The sequence below is a fragment of the Carassius auratus genome, chromosome 17, assembly GCF_003368295.1.
Source record: "Carassius auratus strain Wakin chromosome 17, ASM336829v1, whole genome shotgun sequence".
NCBI classification, from domain to species: Eukaryota; Metazoa; Chordata; class Actinopteri; order Cypriniformes; family Cyprinidae; genus Carassius; species Carassius auratus.
In genome coordinates, this window is record NC_039259.1 from 2,331,253 (window position 1) to 2,355,980 (window position 24,728).

At 40.2% G+C, this 24,728-nt stretch overlaps 1 protein-coding gene across 3 annotated transcripts in view; it reads left to right on the plus strand.

The window, feature by feature from the left end:
- myt1lb (myelin transcription factor 1-like, b) overlaps nucleotides 1–24,728 on the plus strand; it is a 112,474-nt gene that overhangs the window by 21,870 nt on the left and 65,876 nt on the right. For all 3 annotated transcript variants that reach the window (XM_026285279.1, XM_026285280.1, XM_026285281.1), the window contains exons 3-5: nucleotides 8,445–8,555; nucleotides 9,697–9,745; nucleotides 9,902–9,935. In XM_026285279.1, the coding sequence (XP_026141064.1) occupies nucleotides 9,697–9,745; nucleotides 9,902–9,935 (83 nt within the window). In that variant the 5' untranslated portion in view covers nucleotides 8,445–8,555. The remainder of the gene's footprint in view (nucleotides 1–8,444; nucleotides 8,556–9,696; nucleotides 9,746–9,901; nucleotides 9,936–24,728) is intronic.

A 24,728-nucleotide genomic window follows, 5' to 3' on the forward strand; every position in this document is an offset into this window, starting at 1 on the left:
AGCTTTTGATTGCCTTGAACACTCTGATGTGTGTCCAAGTCACTGCAACACTGTTATATGTACTAGACAACACTGTAAACACAATAGAGCTACATTTAAATGCAGAGGATCACTCATATCATAAAGACATTCCAAGGACTTGTTCTATGGCAAAGCACTTAAGCATTATATAGATAATAATATCACTTTATGTAGAGCTTTGGAATTATGTGTTTTGTGAAAATACCTACAGATTACGTTTGTTGTTGATTTGTCTTAACTGTGAATTACGGTCTACTGGACTTACAGGTGCACAAAGGCCAGGAGAGCGCAAGTCTCCATCACGTGTGTTATTTGAGAAATGGTCACACACAGTTATTGGTGTAATTGCAGTGTTGCAGCAGCATCCAGACATAGCATGCCAAAAATCTGTGTCCCGTGGCTTGGTCTCGACCTCTTCGAGGTTGTGGTTGGGAAGAGAATATTGGCAACGCTCTCAACCATCATTGACAACACCTGCCATCTGCTCCATTGGACTGTTATTACACAGAGGAATGTGTTTAGCATTTGGCTGCTCCCTTCACAGTGCACTTTCATATGTCCTGTTCTACTGCTGCCGTCAAGTGTGACTTGAGTCTTTTCTGCCGCACTTTCCTGCAATATTTGCTGGAGTAGTGTTGTTTGAGTTCATACTGCATGAAGTTGTTATTGCTTATATTTTTAGTTAATTTGGTTCTTAAAAGTGATGTTTCTAATATTTGCATAATGTTTATCTAAAATTAATGATTTTTATGATCATATTTTGTCATTCATTGCTATGTTTGACACTATGGGTAAATATCTGATAACAGGTTTTCAAGATTTTTTAAGGTCCGATTCTCGCTATTAACAAAACATTAACTACAACTTTTGCTTGAATACACGTCTAATTTGCTGCTTATTAATAGTTAGTGAGGTAGTCGTTAAGTTCAGATATTGGGTAGGATTAGGGATGTAGAAGCACGATGAAATGGTAGTTGCTTCAGCAAATGTATTTTATCTTGTGTGCTTTTTTTAACACAAGAGGTTAGGTTTAGTGTAGGTGGTACATGATACGAACAACAACCAACATAATAATATATTGCCACAGTTTCGCGAGAAAAACTGATCACGCTATTTAGTGCTGCTCATTAGACATTTCAGTTTGAAATTTGCTACAAATAATGTAATATCATTTTGCAGAAATTTACCTAGAGGCTTTTAAGACACTGTCTGGTTAAATAAATAAAATAATTATATCGTTTATAGCACTTGTGACATGAAAAATTGCAGCGAACTGTATCTGGAGCACTGTATTTTTTTAAAAAAGTAGCCAGAGTCACATAATTCCAATGCGCCTGCTTTGTTTTATTTATAGTTGTCGACAATGTAAATTCCATTGGCTCTGCTGTTTTTAGGAGATCTTACATGTGTGTACACAATGATGAACAAAAGAGAAGTGGTGCTGTTTGTTCATTTGACACAAGAACAGCTCGGAAACTCAGCTGTAATGAATCGAGCACCACTGAGGAGATAAGGTGCTGGGAGTGTGTGTTCGAGAGCCGTCAGCTCCCCGGGGAGACAGAAAACTATAGAGACGTGATCCAGGACTGCCACCGTCTGAGTGTCTCGCTGCTGATCTAGTCGAGCCTGGCAGAGTCCATCCCTCTGGAGTCAGACACAAGATAGATTTAAATATACTGTTGAACACGGGAAGGATGATGCCAGTCTCACTGCAATATGAAGATATCAGGAAAAATGTTGAAAGGGGTCACATGAGAATTCAGATTTACTTTGATCTTTCGAGATAAAAGTAGAAGAAATGGCTTGTTTTGAAATCCTCAAATGACGTCAGATACTGAAGACATTTACACATTCACATTTGAAGGGGGCATTTCTTAAAGGCACAGCAGCAAAGTCAAGAAAACTCAACTTTATTTATATAGTGCTTTTAATAATAAAATTGTCCTGTTTAAGGATTTAGATTAGAGAGAAAAAGAGAGAGAGTGGGAAATTTCTCATGAAAACAAACAAACAAAACCTCTGCTGCATGGGTGAAAAAGATGTATTAACACATTCATGCACTGTGAAACATTTATTAATATGATTTAAAAAAAGAAAATAAAACCTGCTTTATATTTTAGCAAACTGATCTTTATTCTTTGTCTTTTTTCAACAAAAATGATTTCTGAAGGATGATACTGAAGACATGGGTTACAGGAAAAAAATCAATTTATGTTTACATTTGAAACATTCTAATAGAAAACAGTTATTTTAAATTATAATATTATTTCACAATATTACTGTTTACACTGTAACTTTGATCAAGTAAAAGTAACCTTTATGAGCAGAAGAGACTTCTTTCAGGTTTTAAAAATCTTATATCATGGTAGTGTAATTTAAATAGCAATAAATGATAACACTTTTCAATAATATTTAATTTGTGAGATGAATAATGACTAAATGCTTCTAAACCACTTATTTAGTTTATGTATACATATTTATTTATTTATTTATTTATACGTAGTTAATGTTAATTCCAACAAGTACTAATACATCAAAAAAAAAAAAAAAAAAAAAAAATCTAAAGACGTATCTGTTAACAGTATTTCATGGACCTGAGCTGACATAAACTAAAAATCAATAGTTATAATTGGATTAACTTAACTTATTTAATGGATTACTAATGGGACATTATTATAAAGTTATACAAAGCTACTTGACCTTCTGTCTTCATGTTCTGGTCCAAACTCTTCAAAAGAATTTACATTCTTTATTCTGGTATAAAACACTTTTGATGATCCAGTTAATTCCCAGTGGATGAAACCATACATTTCATTTTGTTTCACATGAAAATAAATCAAGTAAACTGGGCTGAAAAGGCATGTTGTCTTTATTATATGCCTGACCTTATTTTCTTATTTATATCAGTTAAAAATGTGGATCCAGACTTCTTGTGATAAATCTCAGCATTTGAAGCATACTTTACTGTATGTCTATCTGAGGTTTAGTTCAGGTGAAGGCTGAGGATGTGTGTGTCTCGTCCGTGAAGGAGGCTAATGCTGCAGGCGCCGAGCTTCTCCAAACCTCCATCTGTTTACTTCAAACTGTCTGCGTCCCGTCTAAGCCCAGACTGCTGTGTGCTCGCTGACACACCCACCTACACACACAGCATATCTGCAGCCATTAAATGCTGATGCACTATATAAGAGAAGAGATACATTAGATTATCTAGTTCAAGTTTAAGTTGAACTTTATTGTCATTCCGCTACATGTGTGGACATACAGCGGTGCCTCACAGGATCACGGTGCTACATAAATACAGACATACAACAATGAAGTAAAACAGTATAAACCTATACACAACTAACCTACTGACAGATTTTGACTATACATATATTATATATAAATGTTTACCTATATATAAGCTAATTTCTTTTTTCAATTATTTTATTTTCACAAAAAGATTAGAAAGCTAGTTAGAATTACTTTTTTTTCTCTCTTTTTTTAAGAATAGAATTAGAATAGTGAGTATTAAAGTTAGAGGGTCAAATAAAGATGGAAGAGATGTGTTTTAAGCCGATTCTTGAAGATGGCTAAGGACTCAGCTGCTCGGATTGAGTTGGGGAGTTCATTCCACCATGAGGGAACATTTAAAAGAGATATATCACAATATAAATATACATATATATTGTATACACACACATACTCTTCGGAAAAAAAAATACAAAAGCAGTTACCATTTAGATACTAATATGTAATATAGTATGTCTGCAATGTATGTGTAATAATGTAATTCATGTATTGATCGTTAATAATGAATGTTACTTTTTGTATAAGATTATTTTTGTTGCTATTATTCTGCCATCTCTGCTCATCTCTGTAGAAGCGGCTATCGTCAGATATGAGGTTGTGATGTTGTAGTCGGCGAGGTGCCTGTCGGATGGGCAGGACTCCAGCGGGACAAACTCTGTCTGTGGAAGCTCAGGCCATTATAGCAGCAGCCTCTAAATGCCTGCTCGTATTTAACATCTACACAAATGTGAACTGGGGAAAGTCTCTGGGCGTTTGCTTTGTTTCTTTGCTTTAGGCTCATATTGATCTTCACCCCCCAAATGCCTTGCACTCAAGGCTTTTGAATGATTTTTTTTGTCATGTTATTTTATAGGTTATTATTTAATACATTTAATACAAATATACGCTAGGTCTCATTAATGTATAAACAAGTACATGAAAACACAGTGAGGTCTGGAACTCAGCAGTGTTATTTATTTGTTGTACATATTTGTTTGTTACCAATATATATAGTGTTTGTATATACAGTTTGTGTGTCTGTGTGTGTGTATTTGTATATATATATAAATTGTTATTATTATTATTAAATCAATAAATTAGAATATGAAACTTCTGATAACTTTGATCCTGATATCGAGTCCGAGTCAGTTGTTGGTTGGAGAAGTGCAGTAACGGTGTGTACTGTACACAGCTTCTGCATCTGAAGTGGATTTGTGTTTGAGCGTGAGCTGATTTCAGGGGAGTACGACGGACCCTCTGTGTGTTTCACTAGCATACATAAATCACCCTCACCGCAGTCAAGCCTCTCTCTCTCTGTTATGACTCTCTCTTTGTTATGGTTCAACCCTCCGTTTGCTCTATTCTCTGAGGATTATCAGAACTAAACTGAATTGAACGCAGCTCAGCAGAATAATAAGGCATTCAGCCGCCTGGCCTGACACTTGGCGTGTAATTAAGGGCCTGGTGCTGCCGTTTGATGCCAAATGAAAGAAAATGGCCTCGCTCTCTCCCGCTGATTGCTGCCTGGCATCTTTCACCTGAATTTCCCGGCCGTCCCGCCATTGTGCAGCCGATTGCGAGCGTGTGGGTAATTGCGCTGCGAGTGAATGATGGCTCCCGTGGACTGCGTGGCACCACGTCACTGCTCAGGAAAAAGTACCGCAATACACACAGGCGTCATGGTGTGCTACCTTTACAGTTAAAATAAGATGACTTTAAGAGAATCAGCACTGAGGGGGTTGATTATATATGCTGTTTAGGAACAATTTGCAAGAACAGGATGCAATGCAAATGTGCTCCAGTGGAAATATGCAAGAGTTTAAAGCATCATTGGCTCACATTTGCAGTTCTGGGGTGTGTTTCTCAAAAGCATTGTTAGAAATCTATGGTCGTTAGCTCTGTCGTTACCAACAAGATTCAACGATTCAGTGTTTCCCCAAAACCACAGAGTGCAATAGTTGGATTCCGGATGTCAAAACTCCATTCATTTTCTCCATAGGAAAGGGGATTTTAAATGATAACTTACAGACCCCTAAAGACAGACCTACTGTGAGCTCTGAAGTTGTTAATTGATGGTGTATGCTTTTGTTCAAGCCATCGGTTTCTATTATTTCAACTTATCTTTTTGTAAATAAACATATTTAAATGCAGAATCCCTGGTGAAAAACTACATTACCCATGACACTGTACAGAAAATCCATTACATTTTTATAATTTGAGTAATCACATTGACGTTTCCAGGTCTAGAAATCATCATTTTAAAATTCACTGAACTTTCCAGGCTTTCATGACTGTGGGAATCCTATTTAAACCAATGTTTTAGGCCTTTAGAAGAAAATCAAACCTAGATTGTGTGATACATTCTAGCAAAGGGATTCCCAAAGAATTATTCGAAAACAGCTTCTAATTAAGACAATTTCTACACCCTGTCTATGATTTAGACAGACAATGCTTCCTCACATCCACACATGAAAGACACTCAGATGTCTTCACAAATAAGACCCCTCAAATGCTGCTTCTTTTAACACTTTACTCCCTGATAAAATCAGTTCTAACCAGGAGTATTACATGTTTATGTGGCTTCCATCATTTTATACGATTGCTGTCCAATACTATATTAGAACTTGAACAAGGGAATGAAAACAAGTGCGTGAATTTGGACACTGTGTGCACCAGAAGGGCTGCAGCTTTTGCATGGTTTTTACTGTTTAATGGTTAGTAATATTTCAAGATGTTTCACTTAATATTCCAATACTTCACTTATTGGACTGAAGAAACTTAGGTTTACATTTTATCTCTAAAATTCATGTCATTCCAATCTGAATGGCAAAGTTAGGCAGGTATTGAGATTTTTCTGTTTATTTCCATTGTTGAAGGTGACCATGGATGGCGGGCTCTGAACATGCAGCATACAAGTATCATCAGCTCAGTATGTTTCATGTCTTCTGAAGCGATAAGATAAGTCTGAAGACATGATAATCGGTCACTTGACTCCTCTGCAATGCTAAGCTTGTTTTGTCTTATAGTAGTCATGTTTCCCATCCACTTCTGTTGGTGGTCTGCTGTAAAGTCTTTATGGAAAGATGTTGTTGTCATAAAGTGACAATGTTTTATTTTGTGGTTTCTTTACAGATTATTTTCTTCATTCAGACTTAGAAGTTTGTGATTAAGAGGACACTGGTTACTTTGATCAACAATAGTATTGCAGTTTTACCTTTTTATCAATTCAAACGATAAATGTCATTGTTTTGTTTGCTTATAATGAGTATTAGCCTGATTCTGAATCTGATGGTTTTCTTTTTTTTTTTTCTTTTTTTTTCTTTTTTTTTTAAATTCTGCATTCCACAAGTCTCAATTAGATATTTTCTCATTAGCCAAATTCTTGATTAGTTAGTGGACTCCACCTCACTGGAATAAATGGCATTGGCTCATTAACTCATATGTGCATTCAGATTCTAATTGGAATTCCTTTGTTTTTTTAGCTCTCAGATCACAGAGGGTGTCTTTGCAATTGATTAGAAGGCCAAAATGACTGTATCATGATGAATATTCAGTATGATTTCTTATTGATAGGAATGTTTTTTATTGATTATTTTATTTTTAATATGCCAGTATTTATCATTCATTCATTCAGTCATTCATTCATTTATTCATTCATTTGTTCTTTGTTATATTACATAATTTCACAAAACAAAAATGTGTTTTTAAAAAAAGAAAATTAATACTTTTATTCAGTAAGGATGCATTCAGTTGATCAAAAGTGACAGTAAACTTTATCCATATTTATTACAAAATAATAATAATAATAATAATAATAATAATAATAATAATAATAATAATAATAAATAATAACAATGTTTCTCATAGTTTCCACCAAAATATTTAGCAGCACAACTGTTTTCAACATTGATAATAATCAGCATGTTTCTTGAGCAGCAAATCATCTTACATTATTCTGATTTCTGAAGATCATGTGACAGTGAAAAGTCAGCTTTGATCACAGGAATACATTACATTTTTTAAATTACAATAGAAAACAGTTAATTTTAATAATATTTTACAATATTACTGACTTAACTGTATTTTTTTTATCAAATGAATGTAGCCTTGGTGAGCAGAAGAGACTCAAATCTCAAACTTGAGCCCGCAAGCCAAATATTTTGCTACATTTATGATTTTAATAGAAAACATTATCCCATTTCACTCTGAAATATACGAAAAAATATGATAATTTTATTAGAGAAAATGTTTCTCAATGAAGAGCTTAATATTTTTGGTGTGTTTTAAGAGGGCTTTGGCGGAAAGCCCTCAGCTCTGATGTTTAGCGTGCTATCAGGCTCCCGGAGGGGCCCTTCATTGTCCCACCACACTCCACTGCAGCACCACTAACACATCATCTGTTAGCGCCTGCTTCACTGGTTTTAATTAGTGTCTCTGAATGCAGCCGCACAACAGAGGCTCGAAAAATCAAACGCCACTGCTCCAAATTTGTTTGTATCTGCTCCAGTTTCACCACACACGTTCACACAGCCAAACACACAAGAGCTGTTTGAGTTCCTCATCCTCCCTCTAAATATTTCCTCTGTCAATATCACACTGTCTGCTTCACAACCTGGCAAACGGCATGTTTTGTAGCAAACACAATGAAGAAGTTATATTTAATGTGCTGTAAGACAGCAATCGTGTGTGAGATTTGTGCAGTAATGTGCTCTATAATCATTTCCATTTATGTTGTGAACGAAAATATGAATCATATGGAAAATCGTTCTTTATTTATTTATTTATTTTTAGTGGGTATTTCTTTAAATGAATCCTATTAAAAACTGTAAGCGATCCTGAGTGGAAAAGCAGCATGAATGTGAAATAAAAGCAGTTCCTCCCTCTCAGCTGCAGTTTATTTCTCTTTGAAGCAGAGCTGGCAAAAATCTGTCGTATTCTATATGAAGTGGGGAAATATAGCTAATGAGCTAAAGACAGATCTAAATTTACCGTTGATTTTTCATTTGTTTAGGGTAACTTGAAGCTTAGAGTGAGAAATCTATATGGGGAAGATATTAAAACGGCTATGCCGCTGCATGCTTCCCAGTGTAAATGTGATTTGCATGCTCATTTATGTCTATAATTACAAGTTTCTATCTTTTTTCATGTTTCAGAAAATGAAATTGGAGGAGGTGTAGTGACCTCTTATCAGTCGTCTAACATAGAGGGCCGTGGGGCAAACAGAGGTCTGAACCAAAGAGCGATTACACCGGCAATTACATCAGGTACCACTTCACACTATCTGTCTTTCTTTCTGTCTACACAGTGTACAGTACTTGATCACACAGAATGCATAAACACAATCAAGTGTGTATTTCTGCTATGAGCAGACTTGAACACACCCCTCAACTGCCATAGGCTGAGCAAACAGATAGTCCCGCCCTAAACTCACACCATTGATTGAGTCACTGTTGCTGTTTTGAGCTGATCTAGATATTTCTAAATGAATGTTTTGTGCTACAGCACCATTATGTTACATGTTTAAGGAAGACATCTTACCATTGACTTATTTCACACATCAAGCTATCCACTTTATTTTTTTTTTACGCAATAGTGGGGGAAGCCATTTGTAACTTGAGTATTTAAGGCTTCCAGTGTCGATTCGATTACAGTTATTTTACAGTTATTCTACAAGAATAGTCTGTTCTGCTTCTTGATGTTGCAAACTGATATTATTATCAAATTCAAATGTATTGTCATAATCATAAATGCTCCAGTTTGTAGAGCAAATCGTTTTACTACCCTTTATTATTCATAGTTATTTATCTATAGCCACTAATGAATCAGAAATTTCACACATTCACCAAAAATACTGATGCAAAATTGGACATGCATCATTAATATCATGCTTTAAAGAGATAGTTTACCCAAAAATGAAAATTTGCTAGAAATGTCTTCACCCTCAGACCATCCAAGATGTACAGTAGATTAGTTTGTTTCTTCAACAGATTTTGAGAAATGTAGCATCGTATCGCTTGCTCATCAGTGGATGCTCTGCAGTGAATGGGTGCCGTCAGAATGAGTCCAAACAGCTGATAAAAACATCACAATAAGTGATTCACAGAACTCCAGTCCATCAGTTAACGTCTGAAGAAGACAAAAGCTGAGTGTTTGTAAGAAAAAAAAATTATAAAAATCTAGACTCTCATTTTGACGGCACCCATTCACTGCAGAGCATACATTGGTGAGGAGGTGATGCAATGCTACATTTCTACAAATCTGATGAAGTAACAAACTCATCTACATCTTGGATGGTCTGAGGATGAGGATTATCAGCAAATTCACATTTTTGGAGTGAACTATTCCTTTAAGTATTTAATTTTAAGTTTTTATTAAAACATTGATTGCATTTGTGGCTGTCCGCAGATGGAGGTGGATGTAGCAGAGGAGAAGCGCCATTGCACACGCTCAAAAGGTATTCTCCTTCCATCACTTACACATAACACACAGATGTAATGTGGCGATATGTTCAGACCGGCCTTTTGTTTGAGTGATAATCTAATCTTCTTCTGCCCTTTCAACTGACCTCTCACGTCCTCTGTCTTTCGTCTCTCTCTGTGCTTCTTCACAGTTCCCCTGGAGCCAGCCATACAAGAGTTGTTCAGGTCAGTGTTTTTACAGACTGAATCACACACACACACACACGCACTGGCAAAGAGGTCTTTACCTGGATAATGGCTGCCAATAAGCAGTATTGTGATCACGCTTTCCTGTTCTCCTATTTTCTTTCCATCTGTCATATTCGTTTGGGTGATGGTAAAACACTGTCACTTTGCTAAGCTGCAACTATTTCTCTGTACAATGACATATGGCCAGTTTCTTTCAGAGCCAAGTAATGCAATAATTTTCAATACACACTCTTTTCCAAACTTGAAGGTTGTTCTAGATTGATGTGACACTCTACAGCATTTTTTCAAAATTATGTGAGAATTTTACACCCCTGGTTAGCATAAATTAACATGAATAAATATATTGGGTGCGTATTGCCTACTATTATTTGTTTATAGAGCTGGAAAGGCTGGGATTTGGCAGCATATTTTTGCATTAAATCATGGATGCATCTTATTAGGATCAGAACTTCTCCACTCACTTGGCATCCTAAAAACACTATGGCTCATCCTCTGTATTAGGATCAGTCCATGCTTGAAGAATTGAAGGCAGTGTGAGTTGCTTTAGATGAAAGACTCTGCCAAAGGCAATATTGCAATATTACAAAATTAGTAAACATAATTAGACAAGTATGCATACGCGGATCACATACACCATTTATTTGATTTAAAATTTTCATGTTGGTCAAATTGAAAATAATGGTTCTTGTTCAGATTTTTTTAAAAGCAAATGTAAAAATAAGGTTTTTTTATTTTTATTTTTATTAGTTTTATTTTTTCTGAAAATCTGCTCATTGTGACTCACTTTACCAGCACAGGTCACAAATTATTTTATTCATATAATCAACTTGAATCAATTTAAACACATTAATGTATACCAACAAAACAATTTTTTTGAGTAAAATCAGAAGAAAAAAAAAAGAGAAAGGTTTTTAAGGTAACAATTGCAGGTTACCATTTATTTATTTATTTTTATTTGATTTATTTATAAAAAAAAAATTGATACACCTACATAACAGAAAATAAGATGCATATATATATATATATATATATACAACATTTTATGATGAGTGTTTCTATCTTAATGCCAAATACATACATGGCCACAAAACAATCTCCATCTCTGAATGGACATATGTTGATAGATTTCTGTCTGACAGCTTAATATTTTTGGACTAAAATATTAAACCAAACACCATTCAGAACACCTGCAGGGCAATACGTAAAGTCAGAGTTTTCAGTGTATTAAAAACATTTTGTTTTTATTAGTTTCAGCTTCTAAAAATGTCTTCCTAATTGGAAAAATCATTGAATCGAACCTTTTCATACAGTATTTTCAGTGTCCGTTGTCTGAATCATACCTGGCTTCAGTATCTTACAGCTAGTTTGATTGTCACTGTACGTTTGATGGACAGCTGGTTCTCTGCTTTATTGATTGGCATATCAGAGAAGAAAGCCTGGGAATGAAAGGTGGCAAAAAGATGAAGATTGCATTACTGTGCACCTGCTCCCTCTCTTTGATGTCACCTCCACCAGCAGCTTAAAGCAGATAATTAAAGATAAACAAAACAACGGTTCAGTCATTACTATCAGCCTCTCTCTCTCTCTCTCTCTCTCTCTCTCTCTCTCTCTCTGTTCCTCTATCTTTCTCTTTCACGCTTCAGATCATTTCTTCTTGAGCTGGTGGCTTCTCATTTGCATGCTTATCGAAGTGTTTTGACTATCCAACGGGAGCTGCAGTGCTAAGGTGGGATCATTAATATGTTAATTAGTCCTTTTGACACTTTGCTTAAGCTTGTGTACAATGTGCTCCTCATCCGTGACTTCAGTCACATACTCGCTAGATGTGCACACACTCCCTAAACCCATTCGCCTCTGTTTTATGGGCAAAATAAATACTTACAACAGGCAGAAAAGCAACTAATCAAGTGGCCACTTGTCGGCTAATGGTCCAGCCCACACAAAATATTGTAGCAGTGGCACTAGTACCTTAAAGGGATAGTTCAGCCAAAACTGAACATTTGCTGTTCAAAATGATTTGTTTGTGAACCAGACTTGACTGCTAAAGGATGTTAAAGAGCACAGCCTCTAGTGTCAGCAGCTAGTGAACCTCTTGAGGTCAGGTAGTGAGGTTACTCACACAGCTCTTGGAGTTACACACGCATGACTTACAGGTCAGCGAAGCCTTAAATAGCTGCAAATATGGCTGGCGAGTAAACAGACTTTCCTTGAATGGGACTTTAGAAAAACATCCAAACATTGGAGCTCACGTGATCATTCTACTGTGAGATCAAGTTTCAGTGTGATGGAGAAGTTTTTCTGAGAGATTTACCTGTTCTGTTCTGTCTGCCTATTAATGAACTGGTAATCATTTATTCTGTTCATAATTTCCAGTGCTGCTATTTAAATACAAATGATATCCCTTCAAGCAGGTTTTTGCTTACTTTTACATATATATATATATATATATATATATATATATATATATATATATATATATATATATATATATATATATATATATGTGTGTGTGTTTGTGTGTGTGTGTGTCACGGACAGAAGAGAGAGACAACAGGGTATACAGGTAAGTGGATGTTTATTGGGATAATGGAGACAGAAGATGGTATTACGCAATCTTGCAGAGGAATGGTTGAGCTGAGTGGGATGTTAATAGGATGACTTGAGGATACTTGCTGAACAGATGAAGGGTGGACACAGGAGGAACTGACAGAACACGGAGGACAGATGGTGGCAGGTAAGCTGGAGGATCAGACGGTAAGGTATTCGGATATTTCCTAGAGTAGCTCAGAGAGTAGAGTCGGTGTTTCTCTGACGAGACCAGACAGAGAGTGAAAGGAACTGTGGGCTTAAGAGGTGGCAGTGATGAGCGGGTGCAGGTGTGGTGACTTCAGTAATCTGGTGATAATGAGCGGATGGGCGGAGTCGGGTGATTGGACTCTGATGGTGTGGCAGGTGTTACTGGTGCCTCCGTGACAGTACCCCCCCCCCTCTACGGGCGGCTCCTGACGCCCACGTTACCGGTCGACGGGGTCGGCCTCGACCTCTCGGCGCAGGGCGGTTGGGATGGGAGTTGTGGAACTGGGTGAGGAGGTGGGTCCAGGATGTCGTCAGGATGCCCTAGGGACCCAAGAGCGTTCTTCGGGGCCATATCCCTCCCAGTCTACCAGATACTCCAGGAGACGGCCCCGCCGACGGGAATCCAGGATGTCCTGTACACAGTGAATTGATTCTTCCACAGCGATTTCGGGAGGATGAGGTACGTCAACACCATCAGGTCCTGGGGAAGGAGACACAAGAGGGTCAGTGAAGGGCTTTAACAGTGAGACATGAAATTATGGTGCGATCCGGTAGTGTAGGGGAGGTGAAGACGGTAGGTGACCTCGTTGACCTGCCTCTCGATGGTGAAGGGACCTATATAGCGGGGACTCAGCTTTCGACAAGGTAGGCGAAGACGGATGTCTCTGGTGGAGAGCCAGACCTTTTGACCTGGTTGGTACTGGGGTGTATCTCTCCTCTTGGTATCGGCCTGGCTCTGGTGTCTTCGCACTGCTCGCTGGAGATGGACGTGTGCTGAGTCCCATACCCTCTCACTCGCTTCAAACCAGGTGTTGACCGCTGGGACTTCTGACGGCTCTCCTGACCAGGGGAAGAGAGGAGGCTGGTACCCGAGTATGCACTGAAACGGTGTTAAACCCGTGGTGTCTTGGCGTAGTGAATTCTGTGCATACTCGGCCCATGGGAGGTAGCGGCTCCAGCTTCCTTGGTTCTGGTGGCAGTAGGTTCGTAGGTATCTTCCGATCTCCTGAATCTTGCACTCAGTCTGACTGAGACTCCGAGTAATCTGAAGAAAGCATGCCAGACTCTGGAGATGAATTGGGGACCTCTATCTGATACAATGTCTTCTGGTAGACCAAAGTGACGGAATACATGGTGGAATAGTAGGTTGGCAGTTTCAAAGGCAGTGGGAAGACCCTTTAATGGGATGAGTTTGCAAGCCTTGGAGAAGCGGTCGACCACGACTAGGATACCAGTGTGTGAATCTGAAGGTGGGAGATCAGTCATAAAGTCGACGCCCAGATGGAACCATGGACGACGTGGTATGGACAGTGGCTTCAGCTTCCCTTCGGGGAGTCGTTGTGGGGTATTGGAGATGGCACAGACTGAGCATCCACGAACGTACTGGGAGACATCCTGCGCGATGGAGGGCCACCAGAACCGGTTACGAAGGAGTGAGAGGGTTCGTCGGCTGCCTGGATGTCCAGAGCCCAGAGACGTGTGAACTGAGTCTATGAGGGACAGGCGTAGTGATGATGGAACATATATCCTTCCCTCTGGACCTCCCGGCAGAGCTGGCTCGGAACGGGTGGCTTCCCGGATACGATCCTCTATTGACCATTCGATGGGACTAACAATAATGGCTGGAGGGAGTATAGATTCTGGAGGTGATACTTCGGGCTCAGGCGGATGAAGACGGGAGAGAGCGGCTGCTTTAAGGTTCTTGCCTCCTGGTCGATATGTAACTCGGAAGTTGAAACGAGTGAAGAAGAGGACCCATCGGGCTTGGCGAGGATTTAGACGTTTGGCTTCTTGAAGAAATTTGAGGTTACCGTGGTCCGTAATGACTTCGACTTGATGGTGTGCTCCCTCCAGCCAGTGTCTCCATTCTTCGAAAGCCATCTTGATAGCCAGAAGTTCCCGATTACCGATGTCGTAATTATGCTCCGCCGGGGACAGTTTCTTGGAATAGAAGGCACATGGATGGAGTACTGGAGGCTTCCCCTGCTGTTGTGATAAAATAGCTCCCACCCCAGTCGATGAGGCGTCCACTTCGACCACGAAGGGGAGGTCCGGATTGGGATGGACCAGGATGGGAGCCGAACAGAAGGCGTTCTTCAGATTTTGGAAGGCTTGAGTGGCAGCTGGGTTCCAGGACAGAGACTTGGGCCGATCCTTGAGGAGAGAGGTGAGTTGTGAACTGATGATACTGTATTGATGAATAAAACGATAGAACGGTAGAAGTTTGCAAATCCTAAGAATCTCTGGAGTTCTTTGACGGTGGTGGGTTGTGACCAGTTCTTGATGGTGTCCACCTTCCTCTGGTCCATTTGGATTCCTTATGGGCTGATGACATAGCCGAGGAAGTGAACAGTGGTACGGTGGAACTCACACTTCTCCAACTTCAGGAACAACTGATGATCTCTGAGTTTTTGCAGGACTTGACATACATGGTGGTGGTGTTCAGTTAAGCTCTTGGAGAAGATTAAGATGTCATCAATATAAACGATCACGAATTGATGCAGAAACTCACGGAACACTTCATTCATGAAGGCTTGAAATACAGATGGAGAGTTGGACAGCCCATACGGCATAACAAGATATTCATAGTGGCCTGATGGAGTAATGAAAGCCGTTTTCCACTCATCGCCTCTTCGGATACGTATGAGATTGTATGCACTTCTGAGATCCAGTTTGGTGAAGATTTTGGCTCCACGTAGTTGTTCCAGAGCGGTTGGGACCAGAGGAAGGGGATAGCGGAATTTGACCGTTTGTTCGTTGAGTGCACGGTAGTCAATGCACGGCCTCAAGCCTCCGTCCTTCTTTCCCACAAAGAAAAAATTGGATGCAGCAGGGGAAGTGGAAGGTCGAATGAACCGCTGTTGTAAGGCTTCCTTGATATACTCATCCATGGCCTTCTGCTCCGGGATGGACAGTGGGTGGATCCGGCCCTTGGGTAGTGTGGCTCCAGGCAGCAGGTCAATGGCACAGTCCCATGGCCGATGAGGTGGTAACTGTGTCGCTCGTTGTTTGCTGAACACTTCCTGGAACGCCCGGTACTCAAGGGGGATCTCTGTTGGATGGCTGGATTCTGGACTTTCGATCGACGTGGAGTTAAGGTGAAGATGAGAGGAAGAGGGGGAATCATCCGGAACAGGTTTCTGACGACAGATCTTGATGACGGGTAGTAGACAGGTTAAAGAGCAGGATTCACCCCATTGCGTAATTTCCCCAGTGGTCCAGTTGACTTGCGGGGAGTGTTCGGACATCCACGGGCGTCCCAGGATGATATCCACGGTGGACCCTTCCAGCACCAGAAATGAAATCTCCTCCCGATGAAGACATCCAATGCGTAGTGAGACTATGGGGGATTGATGACAGATTTGACCACGGCCCAGCGGTTTACCCAAGATGGTGTGGATCTCTAACTTCTTCGTGATCCTTCTCCTCGGGAGATTGAGCTTCTTGAGGAGTTCGTGGGAGATGAAGTTCCCTGAGGAGCCGGTGTCAATGAGGGCATACGCTAGAACGGAGTGGGAACGGGTCACTAGCATGACTGAAGTACGGGATAATGGTGATATCATAGGAGGAATCTGGATTGTACTCACCGTTGGGCGTGGTGGTCGCACTGGGCACTGCAAAAGGAGATGTCCTTCGGAACCACAGTAGAGGCAGAGGCCATTGTGAATGCGTCGTTGACGTTCTACTGCAGTGATATGGTATGAGTCAATTTGCATGGGCTCAGGTGCTGGAAGGTTTATAGATGGTGTGGGAGGCAGAGGTTGCACAGCGGATTGGTCCAGAGCACAGGCGGTGAGACGTTGAGAGATGCGAATGGTACGCTGAATGAAGTTCTCTAAGCCGATGACATCATCATAAACTGCCACTTGATGGCGGATGGTAGGATTCAATCCTTGACGAAAGCAGGTGATTGCCTCTGTGACAATATGTATATATATATCTTTTTTTTTTTTTTTTTCAATTGATCAAAAGAGGCAAATAAATATTCACAAATAATATTCATCAGCATGTTTCTTGAGCAGTAAATCATCATATTAGACTGATTTCTGAAGATCACGTGACACTGAAGACTGGAGGAATGATACTGAAAATTCGGCTTTGATCACAGAAATAAATGAGATTTGAACAGATATTAAAAATTGTAACACCTAATTAATTGGTTATATTCCAATAGAATATGTATATATATATATATATATATATATATATATATATATATATATATATATATATTGCTCAAAAGAGGCAAATTTTGGAAACATTACTATTTTTAATGTTTTTGAAAGAAGTTTCTTCTGCTCATCAAGCCTGCATTTATTTGATCAAACATACAGAAATTTTTTTTAATATTGTGATATATTATTACAATTTCAAATCATTGTTTTTAAATTTATTATACTTTAAATTGTCATTTATTTCTGTGATGCAAAGCTGAATTTTTAGGATCATTATCACACGATCCTTTAGAAATCATTCTAATATGATGATTCATTATCAAAGTTGGAAACAGTTCTGCTGCTTAATATTTTTTCAGAACATGTGATGCTTTTTAGGATACTTTAGGATACTTTTAGACCAAAATTTTGGAAACATTACTATTTTTAATGTTTTTGAATGAAGTTTCTTCTGCTCATCAATCCTGCATTTATTTGATCAAAAATACAGAACAAATTGTAATATTGTGATATATTATTACAATTTCAAATCATTGTTTTTACATTTATTATACTTTAAATTATAATTTATTTCTGTGATGCAAAGCTGAATTGTTAGGATCATTATCACACGATCCTTTAGAAATCATTCTAATAAGATAATTCATTATCAAAGTTGGAAACAGTTCTGCTGCTTAATATTTTTTCAGAACATGTGATGCTTTTTAGGATACTTTAGGATGCTTTTAGGATAAAAAAAGAAGCTATGTTTTTAAAATATAAACATTTCGTAATAACAATATACACTACTGGTCAGTAATTTGGGGTCAGTATTTTTTTTTCTTTCTTCTTTTAAAATAAACCAATACTTTTATTCAGCTAGGATGTGTTAAATTGATAAAAAGTGATAGTTGAAGAAAATATATTATTAGAATATATATATATATATATATATATATATATATATATATATATATATATATATATATATATATATATATATATATATATATATATATATATTTTTTTTTTTAAATGCTGTTCCCTATCTGTCGGTCACTACGAGTTATGTCAAACGACATATGGGGTCTCACTTGGGAGGTCAATCATCTCTGAATTTAAGAGAAAACACCAATGAAAATTGGCTAGTGGATTAACATACCTGAGTCACTCCCCGTGCCAAAGGGTATAAATAGGGCGACAGGTGCATCCACTCATTAGATTTTTGCTTCGGAGCCGAGTAGTTGATGAGAGCAGTCACTACAAAGCAAATTCATCTTTGTTTTGAGGAGCTGTTCCTGGTCAGTGTGACGGCACGGTACAGTGGTGTCCCTGTGAAATGGCGATTCCCCTTGGCGCTTCGGCAAAAAGAGACAGTTTCTAAAAGAGCAAATCACGGACGATTCGCGTCTTTTTCAAGATGCCGTTTTGTCCGTGTCCTTCTGGATGCGGTCGTTTCCTGTCTTCGGTTGATGGTCACGAGTGTTGTCTGCAGTGTCTGGGCGTCCAACACGCTGAGGCTGCGCTCGTGGATGATTCATGCGTCTACTGTGGGCGTATGAACATGGCAGCGCTGCGATCGCGTCTCTTACTCCTCAAGGGAAGTGCGGCAGACCCCTCTGTTGCCACCCGTCCCGGTTTCTCTGGCTCGAGCAGAGGACCACCGGCTGGCGCTCTGGGAGATCTGAGGGTTACAGTGAGAGCTTCTCCGCCGGGCCACGCCCCACAGAACTCTCGCTCCTCCCGCAGCGCCTGTCCCGTGCAGCTGCAGATTGATTCTGCTGGGCCGTCTCGCGGCGGTCCCAGCGTGTCTTTTGGTGCGCCTCCCTAAGATCAGATGTCGATTGCTGCATCAGGGGATGGGTTATCGACCTCTGAGGATGAGGATTCTGCGGGGCTCCCCCCTCGGGTGTTGTCGCTGCTGCCCAATCTGACTTGGAGTTGCTGGACAAGCACGTGTTGGTCCGCACGGACAACACTGCGGCTGTTTCGTACATCAACCGACAGGGCAGTCTACGATCACGTCGCATGTCTCAACTTGCCCGCCCTCTCCTCCTCTGGAGCCAGACGCGGCTCAAGTCGCTGCGCGCTATCCACATCCCGGGGGAGCTCAATCGTGGAGCCGGCGCGTTCTCACGACAGCTCACTTTCACCTGGGAATGGCGACTCCATCCCCAGACGGTCCAGCTGATCTGTAGTCGATTCGGGGAAGCCCAGGTAAACCTGTTTGCTTCCCACGAGTCCTCCTACTGCCAGCTGTACTATTCCCTGTCCCAGGCCCCCCTGGGCACAGATGCACTGGCACACAGCTGGCCTCGGGCTTTACGCAAGTATGCGCTTCCCCCAGTGAGCCTGCTCGCACAGACACTTTGCAAGTTCAGGGAGGACAAGGAACAGGTCCTGTTGGTTGCACCTTACTGGCTCACCCGGACCTGGTTTTCGGAACTCATGGTCCTCGTGACAGCCCCTCCCTGGCACATCCCCCTGAGGAGATACCTTCACTCTCAGGGGCTTGGCACCATTTGGCACCCGCGTCCAGATCTCTGGAACCTCCACGTGTGGCTTCTGGACGGGACGCGGCAGACCTAAGTGATCTTCCCCCAGCGGTGGTAGACACTATTACTCAGGCTAGAGCCCCTTCTACAAGGCAGGCCTATGCTCTGAAGTGGAGTCTGTTCACGAGTTGGTGTTGTTCTCACCAAGAAGACCCCCAGAGATGCCCGGTCGTGCTTTCTTTCCTGCAATGGGCTGTCACCCTCCACCCTGAAGGTGTATGTGGCTGCCATTGCAGCCCATCATGATGCAGTAGACGGCTGGTCCCTGGGGAGGCATGACCTGATCGTTAGGTTCCTGAGGGGTGCCAGAAGATTACATCCTCCTAGGACACCCCTGATTCCCTCCTGGGACCTCTCTATTGTCCTGACGGGACTTCAGAGGGGTCCCTTTGAGCCGCTGGATTCAGTCGAGCTTAAGTTATTGTCTCTCAAGACAGTGCTCCTGATCGTGCTCACTTCCATCAAGAGGGTCGGGGACCTCCTAGCATTTTCGGTAAGTGAAGAGTGCCTTGTGTTCGGGCCGGCCTACTCTCACGTTGTCCTTAGACCCCTGCCTGGATTCGTGCCCAAGGTTCCCACCACTCCCTTCCGAGACCAGGTGGTGAACCTGCAAGCGCTGGCCCTGGAGGAGGCAGACCCAGCATTGGCGTCACTGTGTCCCGTAAGAGCGCTTCGCATATACGTGGACCGCACCCAGTGCTTTAGAAGCTCTGAGCAGCTCCTGGTCTGCTTTGGAGGTCAGAAGAAAGGGAAGGCTGTCTCTAAGCAGAGGTTGGCCCACTGGATAGTGGATGCCATCGCCTTGGCTTACCATTCCCAAGGCAAGCCGTGCTCCCTGGGGGTCAGGGCCCACTCCACACGGAGTGTGGCCTCCTCCTATGCGCTGGTGCACGGCGCCTCTCTGGCAGACATCTGTCGAGCTGCGGGCTGGGCGACACCTAACACCTTTGCGAGGTTTTACAACCTCCGTGTAGAGCCAGTTTCTTCCCGTGTGTTGGGTAACAGGTAGTTGGCATGAAGTGCTGGCTCGGTGTCAAGCTTGCTGCGCCATTACCCCTAACACGGGGATGTGAGCGCCTTTCTTCTCCCAGTAGAGTTCCCCGGTTGGCGTACCCTGGTCGAGCATCCTCCAGCACCCTCGGCAGTCAGACTTGGCGGAGCAGTCTGTCACCAGGCCCAGTACTGGCATTAGCATGCTCGGAGTTCCGGTCAGCCCCTGTACTGGGCTAGGTGTTCATATGGCTTGGTTCCCTACGGGTAATCCCATATGTGTATTCTTCCACGGTAAGGTTTCCCTCTTGGCAGCCGTTCCATCCCTACTCCAAGGTAGGACCTGCCTCTGAGACCCCTTCCATATGTAGTACTGCCCCTGGGTCAGTCCATATCAGTATATCCACATGTCACCTCCCTACGGGTAGGATGTGGTCTCCGTAGCGACCTTTTCTTAAGGCTCGCTTCCCTATTGTCTTGCCAGCTGAAAGAACAAATAGGGAAGATTTGAAGCAATCTTTCGCTGAAGGTTGAAATCCCTTCCATTAACTTTATGTGGGCGGAACAGCAGCGTGGCCTTCTCCGGCAGCGATGTACTCACCCTTTGGCCCCTTTGGTACCAAGGTCAGTGAATTTGCGCTGGGGCTTTGGAAAGGTTACGACCTTAAGAGTAGCTTTTGTGGCACACCAGGGCTTGTCGACAATTGCAGTGCCACAGGGTTGTGACGATGTTCAGGTTGTGGTGTTTTCCATAGGAACTCACATCGTTCGACATAACTCGTAGTGACCAACAGATAGGGAACGTCTCGGTTACGCACTTAACCCTCGTTCCCTGATGGAGGGAACAGAGATGTTATGTCCCCATGCCACAACCTTGAACCATTCGCTGTTGCCGGGACACGTTCTCGGCTGCTCATCGTAAAACCTAATGAGTGGATGCACCTGTCACCCTATTTATACCCATTGGCATGGGGAGTGGCTCAGGTATGTTAATCCACTAGCCAATAATCAAGAGATTATTGGCCTCCCAATTGAGACCCCATATCTCGTTCGACATAACGTCTCCGTTCCCTCCATCAGGGAACGAGGGTTACGTACGTAACCGAGACATTCTTTTTAACCTTTTATTGATCAAATATATTAGACAGCAGAACTGTTTCCAACACTCATAATAAATCAGAATATTAGAATGATTTCTAAATGATCATGTGATAGACTGATGTTACATGTGACACTGAAGGCTGGAGTAATGATGCTGAAAATTAAGCTTTGATCACAGGAATATATATATATTTTTTTATTATATTCAAAGAGAAAACTAATATTTTAAGTTTTAATAATATTTCACAATATTACAGTTTTTTCTGTATTTTTGATCAAATAAATGCAGGCTTGATGAGCAGAAGAAACTTCTTTCAAAAGTTTAAAATAGTAATGTTTCCAAACTTTTGGTCTGTACCGTACTGTATATATTGACAAAAACATCCCAGTTGTGATCAGATTGTCAAAGTCTATGGTAATTTTTGCAGGTCTTTAAGGATTGCTCATTAGGACAACCAACCAGCAGCACAAAGATCACAGTTTAGCACTGTGTATCTTACACATTTGTGCTGTACTTCCAGGCAGCCTTTAGAAACATGCAACACACATTTGAAAAAGACTCGCAGTGATCTAAACTCTCAGGTCTCCACTCATACTCACAGTCCGCCTACTCAGATTCTAGATTACTAGTTTCTCTTCCCCCACGTTCAGTTTACTCCCGGCTGAATGACTGACATGGCTTTGCTCTTGTAGCAGGCAATCAGCGCAGCCGTCTGAGGGGGCTGTGGAATTACAGGAGCCTGCACTCAAGAAGCTCGTCTAGCAGACCTTTGGCTCCGTGATAAGATGAATGAGGAACCGATCTAAACTGAGAGGTGGGGGTGCTGACAGAAACAGGTAGTGATCATGAGGGAGATTAGTTACACCCTCCTGCCTGGCCCGACCCCAAAACCCACCTCATGAGATCAGACATGCAATTATACAGGCAGCGCGTAACCATGGCGACACAAAAATCTCAGATAATTGTGTGCAGAGTGATTGGCTTTCTTTCTTAACTAGATTCAAATCTGCATGCAAGTATAGATTCTTAAGAAGCATCACCACATTTATACAAAGCTTGCATTTGTTTGTGAATATTTTTATACCTATTTTTATAATAATATTTTGTGCATTGTGACAATGCATTGCTACCATAAAGCAAAAATGTATGCAATTTTTCTGTAATATAGTATGGAAATATATTGGTAATTACAAAACATTAAAAACATAAACAACTGCATGCTTTAATGATTAAGAAAACAATTTTGAGTAGAAAACCTGATTAATTGTCATGAAAGTAAGAATGTAAGACTTTCTTAATGATTTATGTTTCATGAGAAGAAGTACAGGGATATGTGTTGGCCTGAACTGTCGGGTTAATATTTCACACTGAAATCCAAAATCGAGAGAAATTAAATAAATATGTTTTACTATATTTACATTACATTTACTCATTTAGGAGACGCTTTCATCCAAAGCGACTTACAGGTGAGGACAGTGGAAGCAATCAAAAACAACAAAAGAGCAATGATATATAAGTGCTATAACAAGTCTTAAATGCAGTACACATAGCACGGGTTTTTAAATAATACAATAAATAAAAAGAAAACAGATAGAATAGAAAAAGATTAGAAAGGTAGTTAGATTTTTTTATATAAGAATATAATTATAATAGTGAGTGCTAGATGGAAGAATTATTAAAGAGAATATAGCCTATTTTATACTGCAATACAGTAAAAATATAGTATTACAATAATAAACATTATTAAGACCCCCCTCCCCCCAAAAAAAATAAATAAATAATAATAATAATAATAAAAAAAAAAATGAATCAAAACAAACAAACACAAAACATTTTAACATTGCATTGGTACCATAAAGCAAAATTTTATTTATTTTTACTGCAATTACAAACATGAATGGTTCACTAATAAAAATATAATGATAATTTGAAATAAAATAAAATATGCATTAAAAGGTAATTATTTAGTTTATATTATTAGTAGTAGTAGTAGTAGTAGTTGTAGTAGTATTTATTTTCTTAAAAGTCATGAACATAATGTCACAATACAGAAACAAAGAACAGACACGCACACACACATTTTACATTATTTATTTATTAATCATTTTTACCATTATCATTATTATTATTATGATTGTGTTGGGGTGAAATGTGACCTAAACATTACATGAATTGGGATTATGTTCAGGATTTAAACTGAGCATCTGAAATGACAGGAATCACAATTCTCCTATCTGGAGTTTCTGATGAAGACAGGGCAAGAAGACATTACACACCAACACAAGAGACTGACACACATTATTCAGCGTTGATGGCGACCTCTCGCTAATGCACTCACATGCATGCAAATAACTACAGCAATGTGTGACATCAATGTTTTGAGTGACATTTAGTATCTGGGTTGCACAAGATGCTCCATAAAAGAGTCATGAGCAAATCTGTGAAAGCTGAATAATTCATGTAGTGAGAGGTAAAAACAAAGCACCGCTGTTATTATTTGTTAATAAGATACCATAGCTAATGAGGGAGCTGCTGTTTACAGCCTGCCTTTGCTTTTTTAGGCATTCTGTCAGAGAGCCAGAGTCGACTTTACAGGAATTATTTTGCTTTATATAAGCACTGTTTCAAACCCTAGAGAGATGTCTACCTAGTCCTAGACAGTATTTTAAGGCATTAAGGGCAGTAGAATGTGAGATATTTCTACTTGATATATCTGACTATTAATCATAATTCATGTTCACAAGTCTTTAACTTGGAGTCCAAGTCAAGTCTAAAGTCTTTAACCTGGAGTCTGAGTCAAGTCTTGAGTCTTTGGTCACGAGTCTAAGTTGAGTCTCAAGCCATTTAATGGCTCGCTAAAAAAAATCAATTCAGAATCCTCATGTATTGAAATCTTCCTATTAATAACATTATTTTATAGGCTATAGACAAAATATATATTATATGATCTGCTTTAAAAAAAAGAGGTGTTTAGATGTAAGGTTATTGTACATCCAGCCTGTTACTTACATGTTTTAATCCATTACCATGTACAAAACAGTTTTTCTGCAATCAAATTCAATAATAAGAGTCCGATCTACCATGACACATAAAATATGTGACACAGATATTACAATACCATACAAATAAAGTGTTTATTTATGATATAAGTCAGGGGTACATAATTTAAGTT